This window comes from Ursus arctos, unplaced genomic scaffold (genome assembly GCF_023065955.2).
Source record: "Ursus arctos isolate Adak ecotype North America unplaced genomic scaffold, UrsArc2.0 scaffold_29, whole genome shotgun sequence".
NCBI classification, from domain to species: Eukaryota; Metazoa; Chordata; class Mammalia; order Carnivora; family Ursidae; genus Ursus; species Ursus arctos.
This window is the reverse complement of record NW_026622974.1, coordinates 4,324,070-4,343,308: the sequence shown is the minus strand read 5'-3', so window position 1 is coordinate 4,343,308 and position 19,239 is coordinate 4,324,070. Positions and strand designations below refer to the sequence as shown.

Sequence of the window (19,239 nt, the reverse complement as noted above, 5' to 3'; positions counted from 1 at the left end):
CAGGATCCTGGGTCAAGCCCTGTATGGGGCTCCCTGCTCAACGGGGAGCCTGCTTCTCCCTCTCCCTCTGCCGCTCCCCCTGCTCCTGCTCTCTCTTGCTCACTCTCTCTAAAAAGAAGAAAGAAAGAGAGAGAAGAAAGGAAGAAAGAAAAAGAAAAAGAAAGAAAGAAAAAAGGAAGAAAGAAATTAAGAAAGAAAGGGAAGGGGCGCCTGGATGGCACAGCAGTTAAGCGTCTGCCTTCGGCTCAGGGCGTGATCCCGGCATTCGGGGATCGAGCCCCACATCGGGCTCCTCCGCTATGAGCCTGCTTCTTCCTCTCCCGCTCCCCCTGTTTGTGTTCCCTCTCTCGCTGGCTGTCTCTATCTCTGTCGAATAAATAAATAAAATCTTTAAAAAAAAAAAAGAAAGAAAGGGAAAAAGGAAAGAAAAGAGGTTTGCGCTTGGTGCCTATGCATGTGTGCCAAATTGGGTCTTTTTGCCTGCATCAGCGTGTCCACATGCACGGCCTGTTCTGTGCAAGCCTTCGAGGTCCTTCTAAAGCATTGCACGTTGCAGGCTCCGTTTTGGCTGTTTTCCGTGTGTGTGAAGCGGTTCTCAAGTGCTCCCCCCTTTCCGGGCCGGCTTGGTACGCTCTAAGAACCCCCCTTCCTCTCCTCCGACGGTGGTTGCACCCGCCCCACCCGGAAGCGTGTGCTCAGCGCGCCGGCCGGAATGGAGCGGCCCGGCGGTCGGAGCTGCTCGGGCCCGGGCCCCGCGCCTGCGGAGGCAGCCCCCGCCTCGGTGAGCCTGGCGCAGCTCCAGCAGCTGGTTCTGCAGGGCCGGGAGCTCCCGGGAGTGGAGAGGCGCCACATCGCGGCGACCCACGGCGAGCCCACGGCGTCCCGGCTCCCGCGGAGGCCCAAGCCCTGGGAGGCCGGGGAATCGGCCGAGGCCCGCGCGCCGCCGCCCTAGACCCGGGGCCCCAGATGCCGCCGCCCCTCGGTCCCGGTGGAAGAACATCGTGGAGGGACCCTGCTCGGCGGAGGCAGGAACTGCGCCTTCCTGATGGCACGGAGTGGGCTCCCGAGGCTCGAGGTCCTTTGCCTGTTAGACCTGGAAGGAGTGACTGTCCTGCATGAACTCGGACCCCGGATCCAGGCCACCGTTCTTCACCTTTTGCGCATTTGCCCCAACCGGTCTCCGCTGGACTTAAGCCTCCTGCGAGCGCCGTCAGGGTTGTCTTGTATCCGTATTTCTGGACCGTGGTCCTCATTAAAAAGAAATGTTTTTTAAAATCCCATTTCAGTCCCTATAGGTATTTGACAGGCCTCATCCTTCACTGAGATGCATGGACGTATTTTCGTTTCTAAAATACTGAGGACACACTAACGGGGTCTGGCCCACTGGGGAGTTTGGTTAGTAATGAATGAGAACGTCAGTGGTTATCCCCTGGTTCAGCTCATTCTGGTGGCTGTGGAAATGAATCTGGGATCCCGGCGGTGTGGATTTTAGCCATTCTCCAGATCAGCAGCTAATAATACAAGGCTTGATGATTACACTTGGCCCCAGATGACTTCAAAGATACATTAAGCCAGTAAAATGCCAAAGCATTAAAAAAGCCCATCTGGAACTAGTTGGGTCAGGCTTTAAGTTTAGAACAAAGGAAAAGCTCCAACAACCACTTTCTTAAGTTGGACTCTTTAAACAGGCCACGTGGCTCACTGCCCCTGCTCTTGCTTCCTGAAACTGAGGTTTCTGTTTTCCACATACACAGATGGTACATGTTGACGGGAATATACGCTGGTGGCCACGAACAATTCACATAAATACACGATCTACAGATCACACGACAGGACTCGTTTTTCCCAGAAACGATGATGGTTCCACAACTTGTTTAGGGAATGATGCATCATGGTACACGATGCAGCAGAACATTAATTTTTATAACTTATTTATTTCCATACAATTCTAAGTTAAAAACCATTCTTTTGCTTAATCCTTTGAACAACTGTGTCGAGTGAGGCGCACGTGCTGGACTAGAGCCCCATTTTGCAGGGAGGAATGGAAACATTATTCTTGTATTTAGTATAAAACAGATCTGTGATAGAAACCCTGGGCTTCCACACTCACAAATGCTCTTTTCCCATGGCTTTTTGATACGTCACTTTAAAATAAGTTGATTTCACAATGCTTTAAAGTATAAGTGTAAGCTCTAACATCTATTCCTGGCAGGTTAACTCTTGAGCCAACCCACCTAATTAATTACCTCATAAGATGGCACATATTAAGGCATTGTTCTATGTCTAACCCAACCTCCCAGGTATGTCTGAGGGCCCCATGAGCCAAAAGTGCAGCAAAGCTATCTTATGGGACCAGGGCGCACAACGGTTAAGCATGTTTTCAAGTCTTAACCTATACCTGGCACATCCTCACCAACTACTCAGACGGCAATTGAGGCCACAAAGTGACAGGAGCAGAGGAAGGCCCACCTAGGAAGGGGACACAGATGATAAACAAGCAAGATCAGATCCCCCTTTAGGTCTCAGGTCCCTGGAAGCACAGTGTTGGGTCTACTACATCATGACCAGCAGGGTAGACAGCAATACTTTTGGACTCCAGACTATGCAAGGAGAGGGTCCAATTAAGCCTGCCTGGAGCCTAAAAGACCTAATAGTACTACTTTCATCCATGCCAAACCAAGAAAATCCCATCCTGAAGCCCAGCAGAAAGAAATGGTGGGCATTTCCTGGAGGTAGATGGGGCGGGGGGGAGCGCTCAGGAATCTACCACTCTGTTCGTAACAGGAAACACCCAATTGGCTCCAAGGGGAAAAGCTATCTTGGTAAGCTTTGGTCTTCCACAGGACATGGGACCAGAGCAGACTAACAAGGTCTGGGCCCAGGTGACTAATCCAGGTAGTGCAAGACTTCCTCACATAAGGTGCACGGGACCCTAAGAAGAGTCTATGAACATAGAAATGTCTAAGCAAAAATTTGAGTGTTAAGTATTTTCCTGGGAAAAGGTCCGTCCCTTCTCACAGACCCAAGGATAGGTTAAGATCCCCAGCTAAAGAAAAGGACTAAGCCAATCGCAGGCCAGGCTAAGGAAGCCACCAGATACACCTCAGGGCCAGCCGAGTCTGAGAACTTGCCAAGCTGTCACCAAGAGTGAGAACATGGACTCTTTGTAATTGTATTTCAAGTTCCTACCAAATCAAGGCCCCAGGAACCCCCAGGTTCAAGTACATCCCTGAGCTTGGTCCACTGCTGTCTTGTACTCATGCTTGGGCATTTGTTCACCACCTTTAAATTCCAGGATAGAAGATGTGACATAGCAGGACTCCCTCTTCCGTGGCAGGAATCCTCTGCTGAGTTCAGAGGTGGTGGAGGCAGCCAACGTGGAAAACACACTGGAACTTTCCCGTGGAACTGGGCTGTGATGACAAGTGCCTGCCGGGAGCACCATCATCTTTTCCTTGACCCTCCCTCTAGTTTCTGAAGATATAACAGAAAATAATCTTCTTTGAAGATACCAGTAATAATTCCAAAAGACAAAACACATGCCACCAATGCGTTGTGCTTTCAGATATTCTGAGGAAGAAAAACACAACTTCATTAACAAAAGTTTAATGAAAGGTGGCACCTCGAATTAATAACAAGCAATTTCAAAAAGTTAAGATACTTTCAACAAAATAGATGGTTTAGATCTTCACACCCTTTTTGAAATTGGTTTTTAATATTCTCTCCCCATTTCTAGGTAAATGACCACAGCAATACAGATTTTTTTTTTTTTTTTTGCTACTCAACATTTTCTAGCCTGTAACTGTTGGAATACACATAGCCCCATGTCCTACCAGGCATTCACCGTCCCAAGCACATTTCTATCTGTTAGACCTGTAGCTACCCTCTCTTCTTTCCCCCCAGTACCAGAGTTACTCTCAGACACTGGTAAATGCAAAAGGATTTTTAACTGGCAAGGCATGGCCGATCACAAGTCAGCCCAAGGGCAGTTTCCAGCCTCACCTGGGTTTAATTCAGCTGCCGAATGAGTTGATTGATGCCTTCACCTCGATAGCCAGGTAAGCCCACCTCCTTCAGGAAGCCCACTCTGTTCTTGGTAGCATGACGGGCCACTGAGAGATGGAAAGGACGTAAGAACGCAGAGATCTCCTGGAAATTCTTCCCCGGAAAGGCAATTTCATGAATGAGGTCTTCCAAGCAAATAACACCATACTTCCCTGGGAAACATAAGGGTACAGATTCCTTCAATCAACATTTGGCCCAGTATAAACTATAAGGCTCTAACATGCCAGAGCTGGGCACTCTGGTAGGTTCTTGGGACCCCAAGAAAAAGAATATGACCTAGATCCCACATCAAGACCACCAGAGATCCTCACTTTCTGCCCCAACTGACCCCTAAGGCGCAACACTCACCCAGGTGCTCCTCAATCACTGTGTTGTCTGTCAAAGGGATGGTTTTATTCTTGACCTTGGCTTGTCCACGTTTCAAGATGAGTTCCCGGACAGACTTCAGATTTGGAAATCTATGGCCGAATAAAGTACAGCCTTATCAGCCCCTGGCACACTGCATGACACTGGCCAATCAGTCCTGCAGCCTGGCTAGGAGAGATTCTCCCACTACCCCTTCTTCCCACCAAGAAATCTCCTGCAATCACGCTGCAGCCGGGATGCTTGGAAGTACACATGTGAAAGGAGTAGAAAACCAGAGTGGCCCTGACTGTGGAGTCAGAAATTAAAATATGGGGCGCCTGGGTGGCTCAGTCGTTAAGTGTCTGCCTTTGGCTCAGGTCATGATCCCAGGGTCCTGGGATCAAGCCCCCCATCAGGGCTCCCTGCTCAGCAGGAAGCCTGCTTCTCCCTCTCCCACTCCCCCTACTGGCGTCGCCTCTCTCCCTGGCTCTCTATCAAATAAATAAATAAAATCTTAAAAAAAAAAAAAAAAGAAAAGAAAAGAAATGAAAATGCATGGATATAAACATTCACCATGCAAAAAAATTTTTACTTTCCCAGGCAAAAATAAAACAAATGCTGACTTACAGTTCAGGACTCTGGTCTTGTACGACCCTCTACTCAAGATGGTGCTAGAGTCTGAAATTAAATCCCGGCCTCTACTGGGTTTTCATGTTTGAAGGCACACTACTCTTACACAAGCACGGCCCCCAGCTCTGCTTCAAGACTCGGAGAATTAATTTCTCTTCTACCGCTTACTCAGCCTTAGCGTGCAAGGGAACAAGCCCTGTGGGGTACTGTTCGTGGTACCTGCCCCGTGTGCCAGGGATCTACAGCTGCCTTCTGGTGACTGTGGTCACAGCAAAGTGTTTCTTCAACACAGCGACGCAAGCTCATTTCCTGTGCATCCTCATGTTCTCATCACGCTCAAATACAATCTGATATGAATCCACACACACACACAAAACTTACTCACCCCCAGGTCACATAAGGTTCCACTACACGCAGCGTTTTTATGGTCTGCGGGGTTACTCTGAAAAAGACACCACTGAAAATCTTCTTCAGGCGAAGCCTTGCAATGGTCCTCTGCACCAGTGAACTCACCCCATTAATCCTGAAACGAACGGCAGGGGATGGGAGGTTTTAGTCAGTGTATGTCAGTCCAGCAAGCACCTACGACATGTCTGCCACCACAGGGCATCCAGAAAGCAAGACATGGATGTGTGAGGCCAAGAGGTGGCAGCTGTAACAACAGACTGACGTGGAGCAATGCCTGCGGTGCTACAGGAATAGAGACGGGCCCTGATTCTGTGTGTGGGTTTGGGGGTGTGTGTGTGAGTGTGTGTGTAAGGCTGTGCATATCAAGCAAAAGCAGCTGGACTCGCGTCTGTGGGCAGTAAAAGCAGGAAAGATTTTAGGTAAAGGCGACACAATCCACTTTCTTTTTGACACTCACCAAGAGCATACAGGATAGATGTGGAAGTGTGACACCAGAGGCAGGGCAACCAGTGGGAAAGCTAATGCGCTAGTCCAGGAAAGAGATTATGGGAAGTGCCAGGAAGGTTAATAACGAGGGCTCAAAAATATTTAAAGCCCACGGGTTTCTGGTTTGGGTGACTGGGTGCGGGAAACAGGAAGAGGCAGCTGTGCATGCAGGCAGACCAGGTGAAGTACAACTAAAGGAAGAAAAAGCTTTATGAACTCTCTCCAGCACTGAATATGCTCCATCTACTTGACCTTGGTTCAGTTCCTAGAAAGACTCCTTGAGGGGCACCTCAGTTGGTTAAGTGTCTGCCTTCGACTCAGGTCATGATCCCAGAGTCCTGGGATTGAGCCCCCCAGCTCTCTGCTCTCTCATGCCCGGAAAGCCTTCCCCTAACGCTCGTGAATTCCTACCATGTGTGCGGGTCTCAGCTTTAAGTTTCTGCTTTAGAGCATGTCCTGAACCAGTAATGCCCCAGCAGCAGTGGACCCTCACAGAGCACAGGGTACATTTTCATGTCTGTCTAAGATCAGCCTCCTTAATCTTGAGAACGAAAACTATGTGGTGCTCAGCCCTGAATTCCCAGCACAACTTGCCTTAGTGGCTTAAAGCCTACTGTAGTTCATCTCCCTAGGAAGGGGTCTAAAGCGCAACCAATAGTCTGATCCGGCCTATGGAATCTGGCAAGCTCCCCACCTTTGGATGCGGACAACAAAGGCCAAGGAATGTTTATCTGGCACTTCCAGGCCATGAGGTTTCACTTCCAGCCGTCTGAGGCGCACCCTGTCACGTTGCTGCCGCCAGGAATCGTGTAGGAACCATTCCAGTCGCTTAAACTTGAGCTGTTTTCCTTTCTTCTGCTACAGAGAAGGCAGACCATCGTCACCATTTTGCGCCTCTACTTTTTATTTCTACAACAGTAATTCATTAGTCACTATCGATTAAGTGTATTTCCCACTGGGTTCCGCAAACGGAAGCACATCTTCTATATAAGGGAAAAATGAGACACCCAAGTAAAGGTGGAGTGGTGAAAACTCAGAAACTACTAGGAAAAGCCTCTGATGAATAAACAAGTTAGTTTACATGCTGTTAGCCAATGTTTACCAACACACGTTTATGGAACCTAACACTGTAGTTAAGTATCATAAAGTACAGAATAAGCATTAGCTTGTTTCATTTTCCTGACTCCAAAATATGTATTTTCCAAAAATGTTTAGCAAATAGCAAAAACTGGTGTATTTTTAAAAAAATATGTTTTCTTCCAGGTACACAAGCAAGTTTGGTCTATCAAATCACTTGGTATGAACCTAAATAGTACAATCTCTTCTCCACTTTTTCCTTTACAAACTCTACTTCAGTATTTTACCTGCAGAAAGCGTTTAATAAATACCTGTTAAATGAACACATGAACCCTATACCTGTTGGAATCGATGGGGAAAGGACTGTCGATACCAAATCCAGTTCAACATATGCTAGATATAACTCACCAAATACACATTCTAAGTCCCTTCTTCTGGTTCCCCATCATTACCTCCTTCTTGTCCAAAAGTGCCTGCTTTGCTTGAGTGGCTTTAAGGGCCTGATAGGCCTTCCTCTTTTTCAGGAGATTTTCTGGAACCAATGGAATCTTTTTTCTTTGCCTGATACAGAAAATTGGAATCAGCGATAGTGTTTAAAAAACAAATCTCAATGAATTTCTAAACCACCTCTTGGGCTTCGACAAACATCACTCTCTTCAAATTCCTAAAGACAGACTTCCTTGAAACCTGTGGTTTCTGACTTCAGTCCTCAAAATGGACCCCTTAACGTTCACTCTTTCCTAAAGCAGTAAAAAGTCATGAACCCCTTGGCCCCTGGCCCTCGTATGCCTCCATGGAGCTTTTACTGCCACAGCCTTGTAAAAACACTAGCAGCTACGTGATTCTAGTAAAGCCCCGTGGGGTTGGGACGGGTGCAGACCCATCGGCAGGAGTAATACTTAAGTCAGGCTGAGTGAACCCAAGACTGGCACTCTTCAGCCCGCCGCCAGAAACTCAATCCTCGCCGCTCCAGGTAACCCGAACTTGACGGCGGCTCCCTCCGTCTGACCGTCAGCCCGAGCCCTACGGCTCCTTCCTCCTCATCCCACCCTCTGTAATCTGGAGTCTTTTCTGTTCTCTTCCATAAGTCCCCAAGTAGCCTTATTTTGCGCCGCCGAAGAATAAACACCGTGGATGGCACCAGATGCTCAAGACCCCACTCGAGAGATTCAAAGCCCAGACACTCACTCTTGCTCCGCCATGTTTCCGAAGCTGCGGCTACTGCTCATGCGCAGCCCCACCACGTGGGGGAAGAGAGGACCGCTCTATATTCACTTGACCATAGAGATGTGTTTTCTAGCTCCCGGTCGTACCACCCCGGCAGCCAGGGAACTGCAGTGAACGGCTGAGGTCTCGCTAACACAGATGCCTGCCGAATGTTGCACAAAACTTTCTTCGCACTGCTTCCAAGCACTTTAGGGTCTGTGTCATCTTCAAGATCCCGCTGTCTTCCTTTACGCTATATTCGTTTAATGCCGGTGGCCGGGCTAATAAGCAAAGACGCTTCCCACGTTGCACTACGACTTCCGGTGTGGAGGGCGCGCCGCTCCTCCGGCTCCTCTTCGGCGGCGCGAGTCCGGGAAGGAGGGCTGGCTGGCTTGCTTGTTGGCTTTTTGCTGGGTGGGGAGAGCTGGGGCCGTGACTTCGGCTCTCACGTGTGGGTGGAGGTGTTTGTGGAGGATTTCGGGTGGGAGAGAATGCAGCTTCGATTCCATCTGCCGTCACTAGGTCCCAGTTTTAACTCCTCTGTACCTTGGTTTGCTTTACCCCTCAAATGGACCTACCCAGAGCGTTACGAAGATTACGTGAAATAGTCCAAATAAAGCGCTTAGCACAATGTCTGACTGTAAGGGGGCGACACTATGTTAGTTATGAGTGCTGGATGGAAAACTAGAAATTCCTCCTCGCCATCTCAGAATCTTCCCTCATATAGCTCTCACCACCTGGAATTTGCTTCCTTCTTTCCTGGTCTTCATAAAACAATGAAAAATAACCCACGTCCTGTGTTCTGGAAACCTCCAGCGCAGCGCTGTCTCCAGCACTAATATGCAGTCTTGTTAAAATGCAGATTTTCCTTCAGTGAGATGGGGGAGGGGTTGATATTCCGCTTTTTTTGCTTGCTTCAAAGTGATGCCATGCTTCAGGTCTATGGACTGAACTTTAGCAAGACTATAGGGTAGTCTCTTTCCTTTCTCTGAATTCCGTCAACACATTATATTTTTAACATTTCTCCATGATACTAGGAGGGCAGGGATCATGCCTGCCTCACTCATGGCAGTTGCTAAAGGTCCAGCGCGGGCTTCTCAATCTCGGCACTATCGGCTTTTTTTGGGCCAGATAGTTCTTTATTATGGAGGGTCGCCCCGTGCATTGTGGGATATTTAGCAGCATCCCAGGCTTCTGCCAACTACATGCCAGTAGCGTCCCCACCCCAAATGTGGCAAACAAAAATATCTCCAGGCATTGGATGTCTAGCACAGTATGTATCCCAATGTCATCACCCGGCGCTGGGCACCTACAGGCATCACCACAGACTTTATCCTATACTGTTTGACATACTGCTTCCCTGATTAGATGGGGTGCTCTGCAGGGAACTTACACTTCTTTGTCTTCTACAGCTCCTGCCCCCATAGTGGGCACCTGCGGGGCTTTTTAACTAAGCTCAAAGCATCATATTGGAATGTGATATGTAACTAGTTCCACCAGAAGGATAGTGCCATACACAGAGCTCATTACCTGAGGAGCAAATGTCAAAGGACAACACAGTCTTTGGAGTCAAAGACGGTGTGAGGCTCCTTCTCATTCACTTAGCATCTCACATGTGTCTTACTTTGTAAAAAGGCAAAAACGAAGATCACCAAAGTGTAAAACATTTATTAGATAGTAAACAAGGAACAAAAATAAGTCACTATTTTATAAGTGTTTCTATGTACAGATAAAAGGAAAGTTCTGCGGTACTGAAGGTCTTAAGAAGAGGAATTTCATGGCTATTAACAATATTGGCCGAAAGGGAGGTGGAGGCCATGATTCAGGAAAGGTTTTCCAATGCCAGCAGATGGTGCTAGGAGAGTACTTATTCTCAGTGCCTAAGCCCTCGTTCCACAAAGATCCAGAGGAAAAGACATCCAGACATCTTCAACCCCAAATTATTCACCAACTTAATACATGTTGTTTACTGAGCATTGACCATATGCTCCACACTAGGCAAGATACAAGACTTTATTTCAAAGTGGGGGTAGTGAGTATGAGGAATAACTGTTTACAGCCTCAAGAATCTTTTTTTTTTTTTTTTTAAGATTTTATTTATTTAGTGCATGCGCAAGGGCAGGGGGAGGAGCAGAGGGAGAGGGACAAGCCGGCTCTGCGCTGAGGGCGGAGCCCCACACGGTCTCCATCCCACAACCCTGCTATCACGACCTGAGCTGGGGTCGAGTCAGATGCTCAACTGACTGAGCCACCCAGGTGCCCCACTTTTTTTTTTTTTCTTAAGATTTTATTTATTTTAGAGAGAGGGAGAGAGAGTGGGGGGAGAGGGAGAGGGAGAGGCAGAGAATCTCAAGCAGACTCCCCGCTGAGTGCAGAGCCCCACACAGGCTTGATCTCACCACCCTGAGATCATGACTTGAGCTGAAACTAAGTTGGACGCTTAACCGACTGAGCCACCCAGGTGCCCCAAGAATCTTATTCTTTTTAGCCTGTTGTCATAGGCCTCTTTTCTTGACCGCTTTAGTTGTCCATCTTGAGGGAATGATTAAATAAATTATGGAAGACTATACGATTATATGCAATGAGGTAGATCTTCACGTCCCAAAATCTTAATGGTGTTTTTCATTTTTTGGCCTGCTGGTCTCCATTTCCACTTCCTAACAGTATCTTATTTCTCTTGTGGACTGGTCTCTCCTTCCTCATGTACAATTGCGGAGTGGAGTGGGGTGCCAAATCTAAATGTTTGTCCTCCCAATACATAAGTTGAAGGGGTTTCTGGAAGATCTTTTCAACTCCTTCCATCTCCTCAGTAGGAGGAGGCATGAAATGCTATAAACTTCTTTCTTCTGGGCGGGGGGGGGGGGGGGGGGGGCGCCTGGGTGGCTCAGTCAGTTATACGTCTGACTCTTGGTTTCAGCTCAGGTCACGATCTCAGGGTGGTGAGGTTGAGCCCGAGTTGGCGCCACACTCAGCAGGGAGCCTGCTGGAGATTCTCCTCTCCCTCTGCTCCTGCCCCTGCTCGAGCTTTCTCCCCCTCCCTCTCTCTAATAAATAAATCATCTTAAAAAACAAAAACCAAAAAACTCCCCCCCTCTGGGTTTTGAATCTTGAGCAGGGTGACGATGGAAGAAACAAAGGAGGTTTGGGGCAAGTCTTTTAAGAATTTCTACGTACGAAAACCTGGAGTTTCCTTGTTCCTGTCTGGGGAAGACAGGAAGTTCCTGTCTGGTCAATCCTTATCTTTCCTATAAAACTCCATTATGCTGGTTAACCAAGGAGATCGGTTTCTTGCAACCAAAGAATACTCTCAGATATTTGGTTACATTTGAAAAAGCAAGATACAGACTAGGGTGTAAGAGAGTGGTCCCTTGTTGTTTTGTGGTTTTTGTTTTTTGGCTATAGATGTATTTGTATGTAACAATTTTGGCAGTATATACAAGAAAGTGTTGATGGGGGTTATTTTTGGGAAATGGGAGTGGGGCCTGAAATAGGAAGACTTACATTTTGTGCTATGTTTTTCATTTATTCCGTGTGTATTGGTTTAAGAAAAAAAACCTGTCGGGGCACCTGGGTGGCTCAGTTGGTTAAGCATCTGCCTTAGGCTCAGGTCAGGATCTCGGGGTCCTGGGATTTAGGCCCCAGTCTGGCTCTCTGTTCAGCGGGGAGTCTGCTTTTCCCTCTCCCTCTGCTGTTCCCCCTGCTTGTGGTCTCTTGCTCTCTCTCACAAGTAAGCCAAAAAAAAAAAAAAAAAAAAATCTTAAAAAAAAAGAAAGAGAAAACTGTCTAGGTGGGGTGCCTGGGTAGTTCTGTCATTAAGTGTCTGCCTTCGGCTCAGGTCATGATCCTGGGGTCCTGGGATCCAGCCCCACATCGGGCTCCCTGCTCAGTGGGGAGCCTGCTTCTCCCCCTCCCACTCCCCCTGCTTGTGTTCCCTCTCTCTCAGTCTGTCAAATAAATAAATAAATAAAATCTTAAAAAAAAAACAACTGTCTAGGGAATCAGGTTCTTGTGATTTGCCTGTTTTATTTATCTACTTGCTTATTATTTTGATTTGTCTGTTTTAGATACCACTTGACTCTTTTTTTTTTAAGAGTCCTTTCAGGACATTTTCTGGCTCTCTGGCTTGACTCCAGGGTTCCTTTCCTAGCATATTCCACCACAGGTTACTTCTATATCGTCTGCACTTTGGGATTATTTGGAATCATTTAAGAGATAATTAAGCAGTGCCTTCTCAGTGAGGTAAAACCACCACACCCACCGCACCCAAAAGGGGGCGCCATCTGCAATTTCCCATCAGCCCCAAACCTCTTTCTTGTCTAAGGAGCCTTCTGGAAGCTGACTTCTTTTGTTTCGTTTTCCTTGTTGCTTCCTCAGAGAGTGACACGGGGTTAGGAGGAATGAGGAGGGAAAGGGGTTAGGGTGAGAGCAGCCAGCCGAGCCTAGAGTTGGGGAAGACAGCGTGGCCAACAGCTTTTGATTCTGATGAAAGACAAGCAGACGGGGGCAGAAGTGTGAAGGAAAAAGGAGAGAACCTGTGAAGGGCAGCAGCCGTTTGAGGGGCCAGGTTAGACCCAGGAAAGCTAGAGCAGGAAGCAGACTGTGTGCGGGAGGTATGACCAAAGGCAAAACAAAAACTCAAACCTCCCCGGAATTATTTCAGGGATGATGGCCCTTAGCTTCTTCCACCTTCCACACTTTAGTAACACCTCATTTTACACCTTAAGGAGTGGGGGGCCGGGACAAATCTTCCTAGTTTATAGGCAAGGAAGTCGAGGCTGAGAGGAACTTAAACTAAGATCTCTAATTACGTGTTAGATAAGGTCCTAGAACCCATTTCTAGGTTCTGCGGCCAGAAGCACTTCTGCCCGTCCTGTTGCACTGCTTCCCTGGACCCTCACAGAACTGATTTTCCCCCCTGAGGATCTTCTTGCCTCTGCAAGTGTGTTCAAAGGCCGGGCTCCAGCACATGCCCATGGGGAATGTAGAGTAGGGCTTCAAGGCCTTTTACGGGCAGCAACATAGACACAGGCTATCCATATTACAGAATCCACTCGAGCACAAAGGTGCCCCTGCCATTTGTGTGAACCAGACTTCTCCATATATTTAACACTCTGATAACAAAATGCCTTTACCTTTACTCCTGCACAAAGTATCGTACATTTTTCTCAAATGTGACTCAGGATGTACCAAGAAGCAGGACGCTGGAATACAGACTGCAACTCTACCGAAGTGAGAGGCTGGAAGAATTTTAGCCCTACTGCCTTCTCTCCCGAACTCCAGTCAATTCCCAAATGTAATGCAGTTATTCGTGTGCTTGTTCCCTCTCTAAACTGTGAGCTCCTCGCAAGTAGAAGTCAGACCTGAATTATCCACGTGTCCCTAGTGCCTAGCACGGTGCCTGTCAAGCGCTCAAGCAACGTATGGCGGCTGATGCTCTCCACCTGCAGCTGGACACCCAGGACTCTCACTCCGTCTCGGAGAACATACACAAGGCTGAAAGTCAGAGCCTGCAACCAGCCAGCCCCTGGAGGACAGCACAGCCGTCCAGCCTGAGCAGTGGTGTCTCAGCGCCCCCAGACTGTGGTTTCTTCCTTTTCTCTTTGTCCCCAAATAATCCACTGGCCCCCTTCCTGGAACCCCCCCCCCCCATACACAGGACTGAGGGCTTTAACCATCCTTAGAGACGATGCCTGGTTTTTCCTCTGGGCATGGCCCTGGGGAACAGACACTGGTCCTAATCAAGCAGCCAGATCATCCTTCCTTCTTCATTCATGGGGCACTCCCATTGCAAATCGCCTGAAGGGGGTAAGGAAGGTCATGTTGGGTACACATTTGTCCTTAGCAAGAGAATCTTGACATCAGGGCAACACTGCAAAAGACATTAAGGGATCCATCGACTGATGTAACTATTCTATCAGTAATGACTCTGACTGCTGTTAGTTATAGGAGAACAACTTCCTGTTTATATATTGATTACTGCAGAATCCTGATTTCCTAACTGCTACTGCTTTAAGGTGTGTGTGTGTGTGTGTGTGTGTGTGTGTGAGGGCGGCATAATTAAACCATAAGGAATGTTAGTGTAAATCCTAGGCCCCAAAGAAAAATTTAAGGAGCCTTCTACCTTCACCCCCAGAAATACATTTCACCCTATGGTAGTTTCCCTAACAATTGGGACAGAGTCCCACTTATGAGGGCAGGAATTCAGAAGGGCCTCAAGGGGGCTGATTTTACAGATAAGGTTACAGAGGTATTTCTCAATGGCTCAAATGTGTGAATCCAGAGAGAAGCATGTTAATTCTGGCATAAGTCTTCTGTAAAATAGTTTTCTGTCCCTATCCCTTAGCCTTCTTGTCCTTAACTGAAACAAAATAAATATACTGAAGAAAACCTCCTGCAGATCGAGGCTCATTTATGTAACTTCTCAAATGACCCCATTTTTCCTTCTTTTTCCTTCCTCAGTTAAGGACCCATGTAACAAGAGCCAGGACGGAGGCCGGAGACAGACGCGACTAAACTTTCTCACCCACCCACCCTGTTGAATTTGAAATCATTTGGAAAGGCCGATCAATTACAATCCTATTCCCTCACTAGTTCGTCTCCTGTTTGGGATGGTAAATCTATTTCGGTTGAACTCCCACTGAACACTTACTTACCCTTTTCTTCTGGGGAAAGAGCCATTCCTATTTGCAAAATCAAGACAATCACAGTTGCACATTTTCCCAAATCTTTGGCTGTATTGCAATGGTTGTTTCATTTCGTAATCTCCAACTAAACATTTCCTAACCATGGATTAACAATATAATTACTGACTGGTTTCTTTTAACAGTATTTATCCAACATAACAAAATAAACTGCAATTTGTTATACTTTTTTTTACAAAACATTTTATAAATATTTTTACAAAATGTATACAAAGCAATTTCAAGTGAGACGTACTATACAAATGAAGGTATTTAAGCAAATAAAGCCCACACCACGCTGACAGTGAGTGACGCGTCCTCTGTAAGTCAAGTCAGTCTGTAAGGCCTCCCTAATCTAACAAAATCTACTCAATTCTTCAGAGCTAAAATAGTTCTTTTTCGTAATTGCCAGTTTAAAATTTGCTTTATCTTTAGGCAGTACTTAAGGACACAGAAAATCAAATGCTTAATAACAAATACACACTTTTTCACAACAACAACGGAAAAAAAAAAGGGAAGTAAATGATTTTTGTTACTGAGTACAAGTAGTTCTAAAACTTAACCTTGACTAATGAACCTGAACAACTGAAAGTTGGCCGTCCGAGGTGGAGCTCTCTTACCCTTCGCCAGAGGGGGCTCGACATGCGAGTTAGGACCCATGTGCGCTTAACCTAATCACAGGAGTAAAATACATTTCGTAATCTTCATTTGTCATTATCTAGAATCTTTCCTCCATAGAAAGTAAACTTACATACAAAGACACAAGAATTTACAAGTTTCATTTTGGTAAATTAGGCTCTCAGTTTGCTAGACAAGTGTCAGGGCTGAAAAGACCCTTTGAGATGGTGCTTAGAAAGGCGGGGGTTGGGGTAGCAGGGCAGGACAGGGAAGAAAGGGAGGTGACAAATGTACATGAAGTTTATCTTTTTCTTAAGAATTCCACTGATTGGCAGTAATTAATGTAACCCATTAAGTAGCCTACATGAAGGCTTCCGGGTAGAGAGTTCCACAATGAGAAGAATTTGATTAGGAGGGGCCATTTTTAAGTCTTGCTAGGAATGAGGGAAGCATGAGTCCTAAGAGAAGAGCCTATGAAATCACAGGGTTCAGGGCAGGGTGTTACCCCAGGGCTGCCCAAACAGAAAGTTCCAACTGGCAATACCAACTTATCTTCTAATATGTTACAATACAGGGAAAAGGGGAAATCTGCAACTTGGACATTGGCACAAATAAGGAAAAAATGGGAACCCTAAAATGGCCCAGATTTTCCAAGTTCTATTGGCCGGGGTGGGGCTGGGGCTGGGGAGAAGGTACTTTGCTTTTATGAAGACTGGCTGTCTGAGGGGGCTCCTTTGAAGGCAGTGTGGGGACAGAGAGGGACAGGGAGAGACTGGGTCTTCTGTTGCCGTGTTTTGAATAACCAGAAGCCTTCCTTTCCATCACAGGCCAATCTGGAGAAGAAGCGCCCAACATGATGACAATGGGGGTCCATCCCCGTTCTGGCAACAGCCAGAAACAGATGCTGGCACTGTGTGGGAGTGGAGACGAGTGGGCGCACCTCTAAAGCCAGAGAGATCAGAATAAATGAGAGAGTGCGCACACAGGGGAGGAAGAGTGGGTGTGTCCATGCTGTCACCAGAGTGGCCTCGGGATCTGAACAGCTCAGGTACATGCAGGCACATGTGGGGGAGGGCGGGTATGAAACACCGTTATGTCGCCTTCCCAATGATGGGAGAGACTGGCTGGTCATAATGACACCGAGGATGAAGGGAAGAGCAGAGATGGGATGGCCTGGGGCAGGAACACAAGGAAGGAAACCGGGGAAATCTCCCTGAAAAGAAATATAAATAAATAAAGCAATAAGTCATGTTCACTAATACGAACACGGGCCGCACACAGACCACGACAGGGCAATGTCCTTTGGCTCTCAAGTGGGAATCCCGTGTCTCAGATCTTTTCTTTCAGTGGGGGGGCTGGCTGGTTACTTTGGTTTGTCTGTGTTTTGGTAATGATTGCTGCCGGGGCGGGGGGGTGACTACTGTTCTCAGACAAGAAGCAAAAACAAGGCCAAAGTCCCCTTAAAGTTTAAACTGAAAAATTACAACATAGTTTTCGAACGAAAGTGCTTTGGACGCTTGGCTATTTGTGGGAGAGGGGGTGGAGAGATTAAATGAAAGGAAACCCAGCAACAAACAAAAACATACAGCATATGTTGACTATATCCAATTAGAAAATGCAAAACGCTTGTTTTTTTTTTTTTCCTCAATAGTTCACATATATATGCTTTTACATATATACATATTATATTCCTCAAGGCTCTATCTATCCCGGCCTCCCCTGTACACTGTGCCACTTAACTGGTTTCCGTTTTCCTTTATTTGGCCTGGTGAAATGATCTCAAGCCATGCTGTTGCAACTAAGAACAGAGCATTCCCTAGATGAAACTCAACGCGCATCGGCTGAAAAGCATGAGGCTTTGCTCCGGGAGCATCAGAAAAGCACTTGAACTTGAACGATGAGCAAGGAAACCCTACAAATGCCCTGTTTGTGCGCTACCGGCTGCTTCCGGGGGCTGTGGCATCCCTGGTAGAGCAGCCGGCAACTCACCGCTCAGAGAAGGCTGAGGGGGCGCGACCCGGCGGTCCGCCCTCCCAACGACCACGACAACAAACCCCAAACAGCAAAATCTGGAGATGCACTGGGATATTCTTTAAAAAGTAGCTTCTATCAGTCCTGTTTGATTTTCTTTAATAAGTCTGTTCTTTTCAAATGACTTATGATTGTCAGAATTTTACCCAGGGCCAAGTGTACTGTGATCTCAGCGAGTTATACGGTGTTTTGTTTTAAATTAAAACAAGTAAACAAACACAGAAATGACTATAAGCACTTTCCTAACACTTGAAATGTGTCGGGCCTATCAGACTGCTTTCTAACAAGGAATCGTTTCGCGAAAGGATCTCCCTGTAACCACGACGAGTATTGCTCTGAAACAAAGAATGGGATCGAGATCAGAAAGAACAACCTGTGATGAAAGATCCAGCAGGCTGGAGACAGGAGACCACTTCCATTTGCTTTTGCCAGGAAAGAATGTAACTTGTCCGGGGCGGGGTTTCGGGGCGGGGTGGGGAAGGGCTGCTGCTATTAACACTCTAGGATACTATTTACAGCTGCTTCTAAAATGGAGTCAGTTTCTACAATGCCTTCGCTGTGGTCCGGGATGAACTTTTCCAGGCAGTTTTCCTGCGAAGCCATTGGAGAAAAGTTGGGGAAGTCTAACTCAACAGAGCCGCTAACCGTGGGGTCACTCTGGGGCTGCCGCCCGGCCCTTTTAAGTTCTAAGATGTTCTTAAACGTTGTTTCTAAACTCTTAGTGAGCTGCAGATCTGGCTGGGGCTCGCCCGACCCTTTCATGATGTCTCTGTGTAAAACTTCATTCTTTGGAGAATTCCTCAGAGTTTTGTCCTGGAAGGAATTGTTACACGTCATCTCCAAGTGAGAATCTACTAGGATACTGGAGAGTTTGCTCTCAGTACCATGATCCCCTCGGGATGAGGTTTTCCGGTGCCCTTCGGGGCCGGGGGAGCACTCGCCGGCCTTCACGGACTCTCTCCGGCTGCTCTTCTCTTCGGATGCGCTCCGGTACTGAGCTAAGCCCGCCTTGTCAAATTTCAGTGCTCTGCCGAGGCATTCAGTTTTTTTAGAAATGTTTCCTTCTGCGGAGACCACGATGTGATTAGGCACTAGATGAAACTGGTCATGATTCGTTGGTTCTGCCAGGCCTGGTTTGGCTCGGTCTCGGCTCTGGGCCTTGGCCGTCAGGTGTAGAGAGCTGGCTGCTTTACTGCCGTGCTGGTCACTGCGGCCAAACTGCGTCTCGTGAGCAGCTTTATCAAGTTGGAAGGAACAACAGAAATCAGCCTGAAAACCCTCTGGAAATGGGAACAAAAAGAACACTGAATGAACGCGAGAGGAAGGACACTGCAGCAGACCCCCCGGTGGGTCAGGTGCAAGCCCAGCCCAGCCCCGTGAGCCAGTCTTGCGTGTCTACGAACGTGCAGGGGCGTGACACTCGAGGGGCCTTCCCGTAACAGCAGCCGTGGCTTCCAGACAAGAAAGTCAAACCTGTTTGAAAAGGTAGCTGCTTGGTGACAAATGGGAAACCAGGGTGGGCAAAAAGCTCTACTTGTCTTGATCTCTTAGTGTTCTCTTTTTTTAAAGTTTATTTACTTATTTATTTAGGTAATCGCTCCACCCAACCTGGGGCTTGAACCCACAACCTTGAGATCAAGAGTCGCATGCGCTATCAACTAGGCCAGCCAGGGGCCCCTCTTAGTGTTCTCTT

At 47.3% G+C, this 19,239-nt stretch overlaps 2 protein-coding genes across 9 annotated transcripts in view; both read right to left on the bottom strand.

The window, feature by feature from the left end:
• Positions 1 to 1,918: 1,918 nt before the first annotated feature.
• Positions 1,919 to 8,756, bottom strand: RPL7L1 (ribosomal protein L7 like 1). 4 transcript variants are annotated; one of them, XM_026507429.4, is made up of 7 exons: positions 8,200 to 8,756; positions 7,464 to 7,572; positions 6,629 to 6,792; positions 5,426 to 5,563; positions 4,414 to 4,523; positions 4,003 to 4,217; positions 1,919 to 3,570 (listed from the first exon to the last, which is right to left on the bottom strand). In XM_026507429.4, the coding sequence occupies exons 1-6, from the start codon at positions 8,238 to 8,240 to the stop codon at positions 4,009 to 4,011; spliced, it is 771 nt and encodes a 256-aa protein (XP_026363214.1). In that variant the 5' UTR covers positions 8,241 to 8,756; the 3' UTR covers positions 1,919 to 3,570; positions 4,003 to 4,008. The 4 variants fall into 4 exon arrangements, with proteins under 4 accessions (XP_026363214.1, XP_026363215.1, XP_048075657.1 ...); XM_026507430.4 differs by having other exon boundaries at positions 1,919 to 3,474; positions 8,200 to 8,584; XM_048219700.2 differs by having other exon boundaries at positions 1,919 to 3,474; positions 6,629 to 6,789; positions 8,200 to 8,469.
• Positions 8,757 to 14,931: 6,175 nt separating this feature from the next.
• Positions 14,932 to 19,239, bottom strand: part of BICRAL (BICRA like chromatin remodeling complex associated protein) — a 96,764-nt gene continuing 92,456 nt past the window's right edge. For all 5 annotated transcript variants that reach the window (XM_044387220.3, XM_048219702.2, XM_044387221.3 and 2 more), the window contains one exon: positions 14,932 to 18,826. In XM_044387220.3, coding sequence (XP_044243155.2) covers positions 18,039 to 18,826 — 788 coding nt within the window. In that variant the 3' untranslated portion in view covers positions 14,932 to 18,038. The remainder of the gene's footprint in view (positions 18,827 to 19,239) is intronic.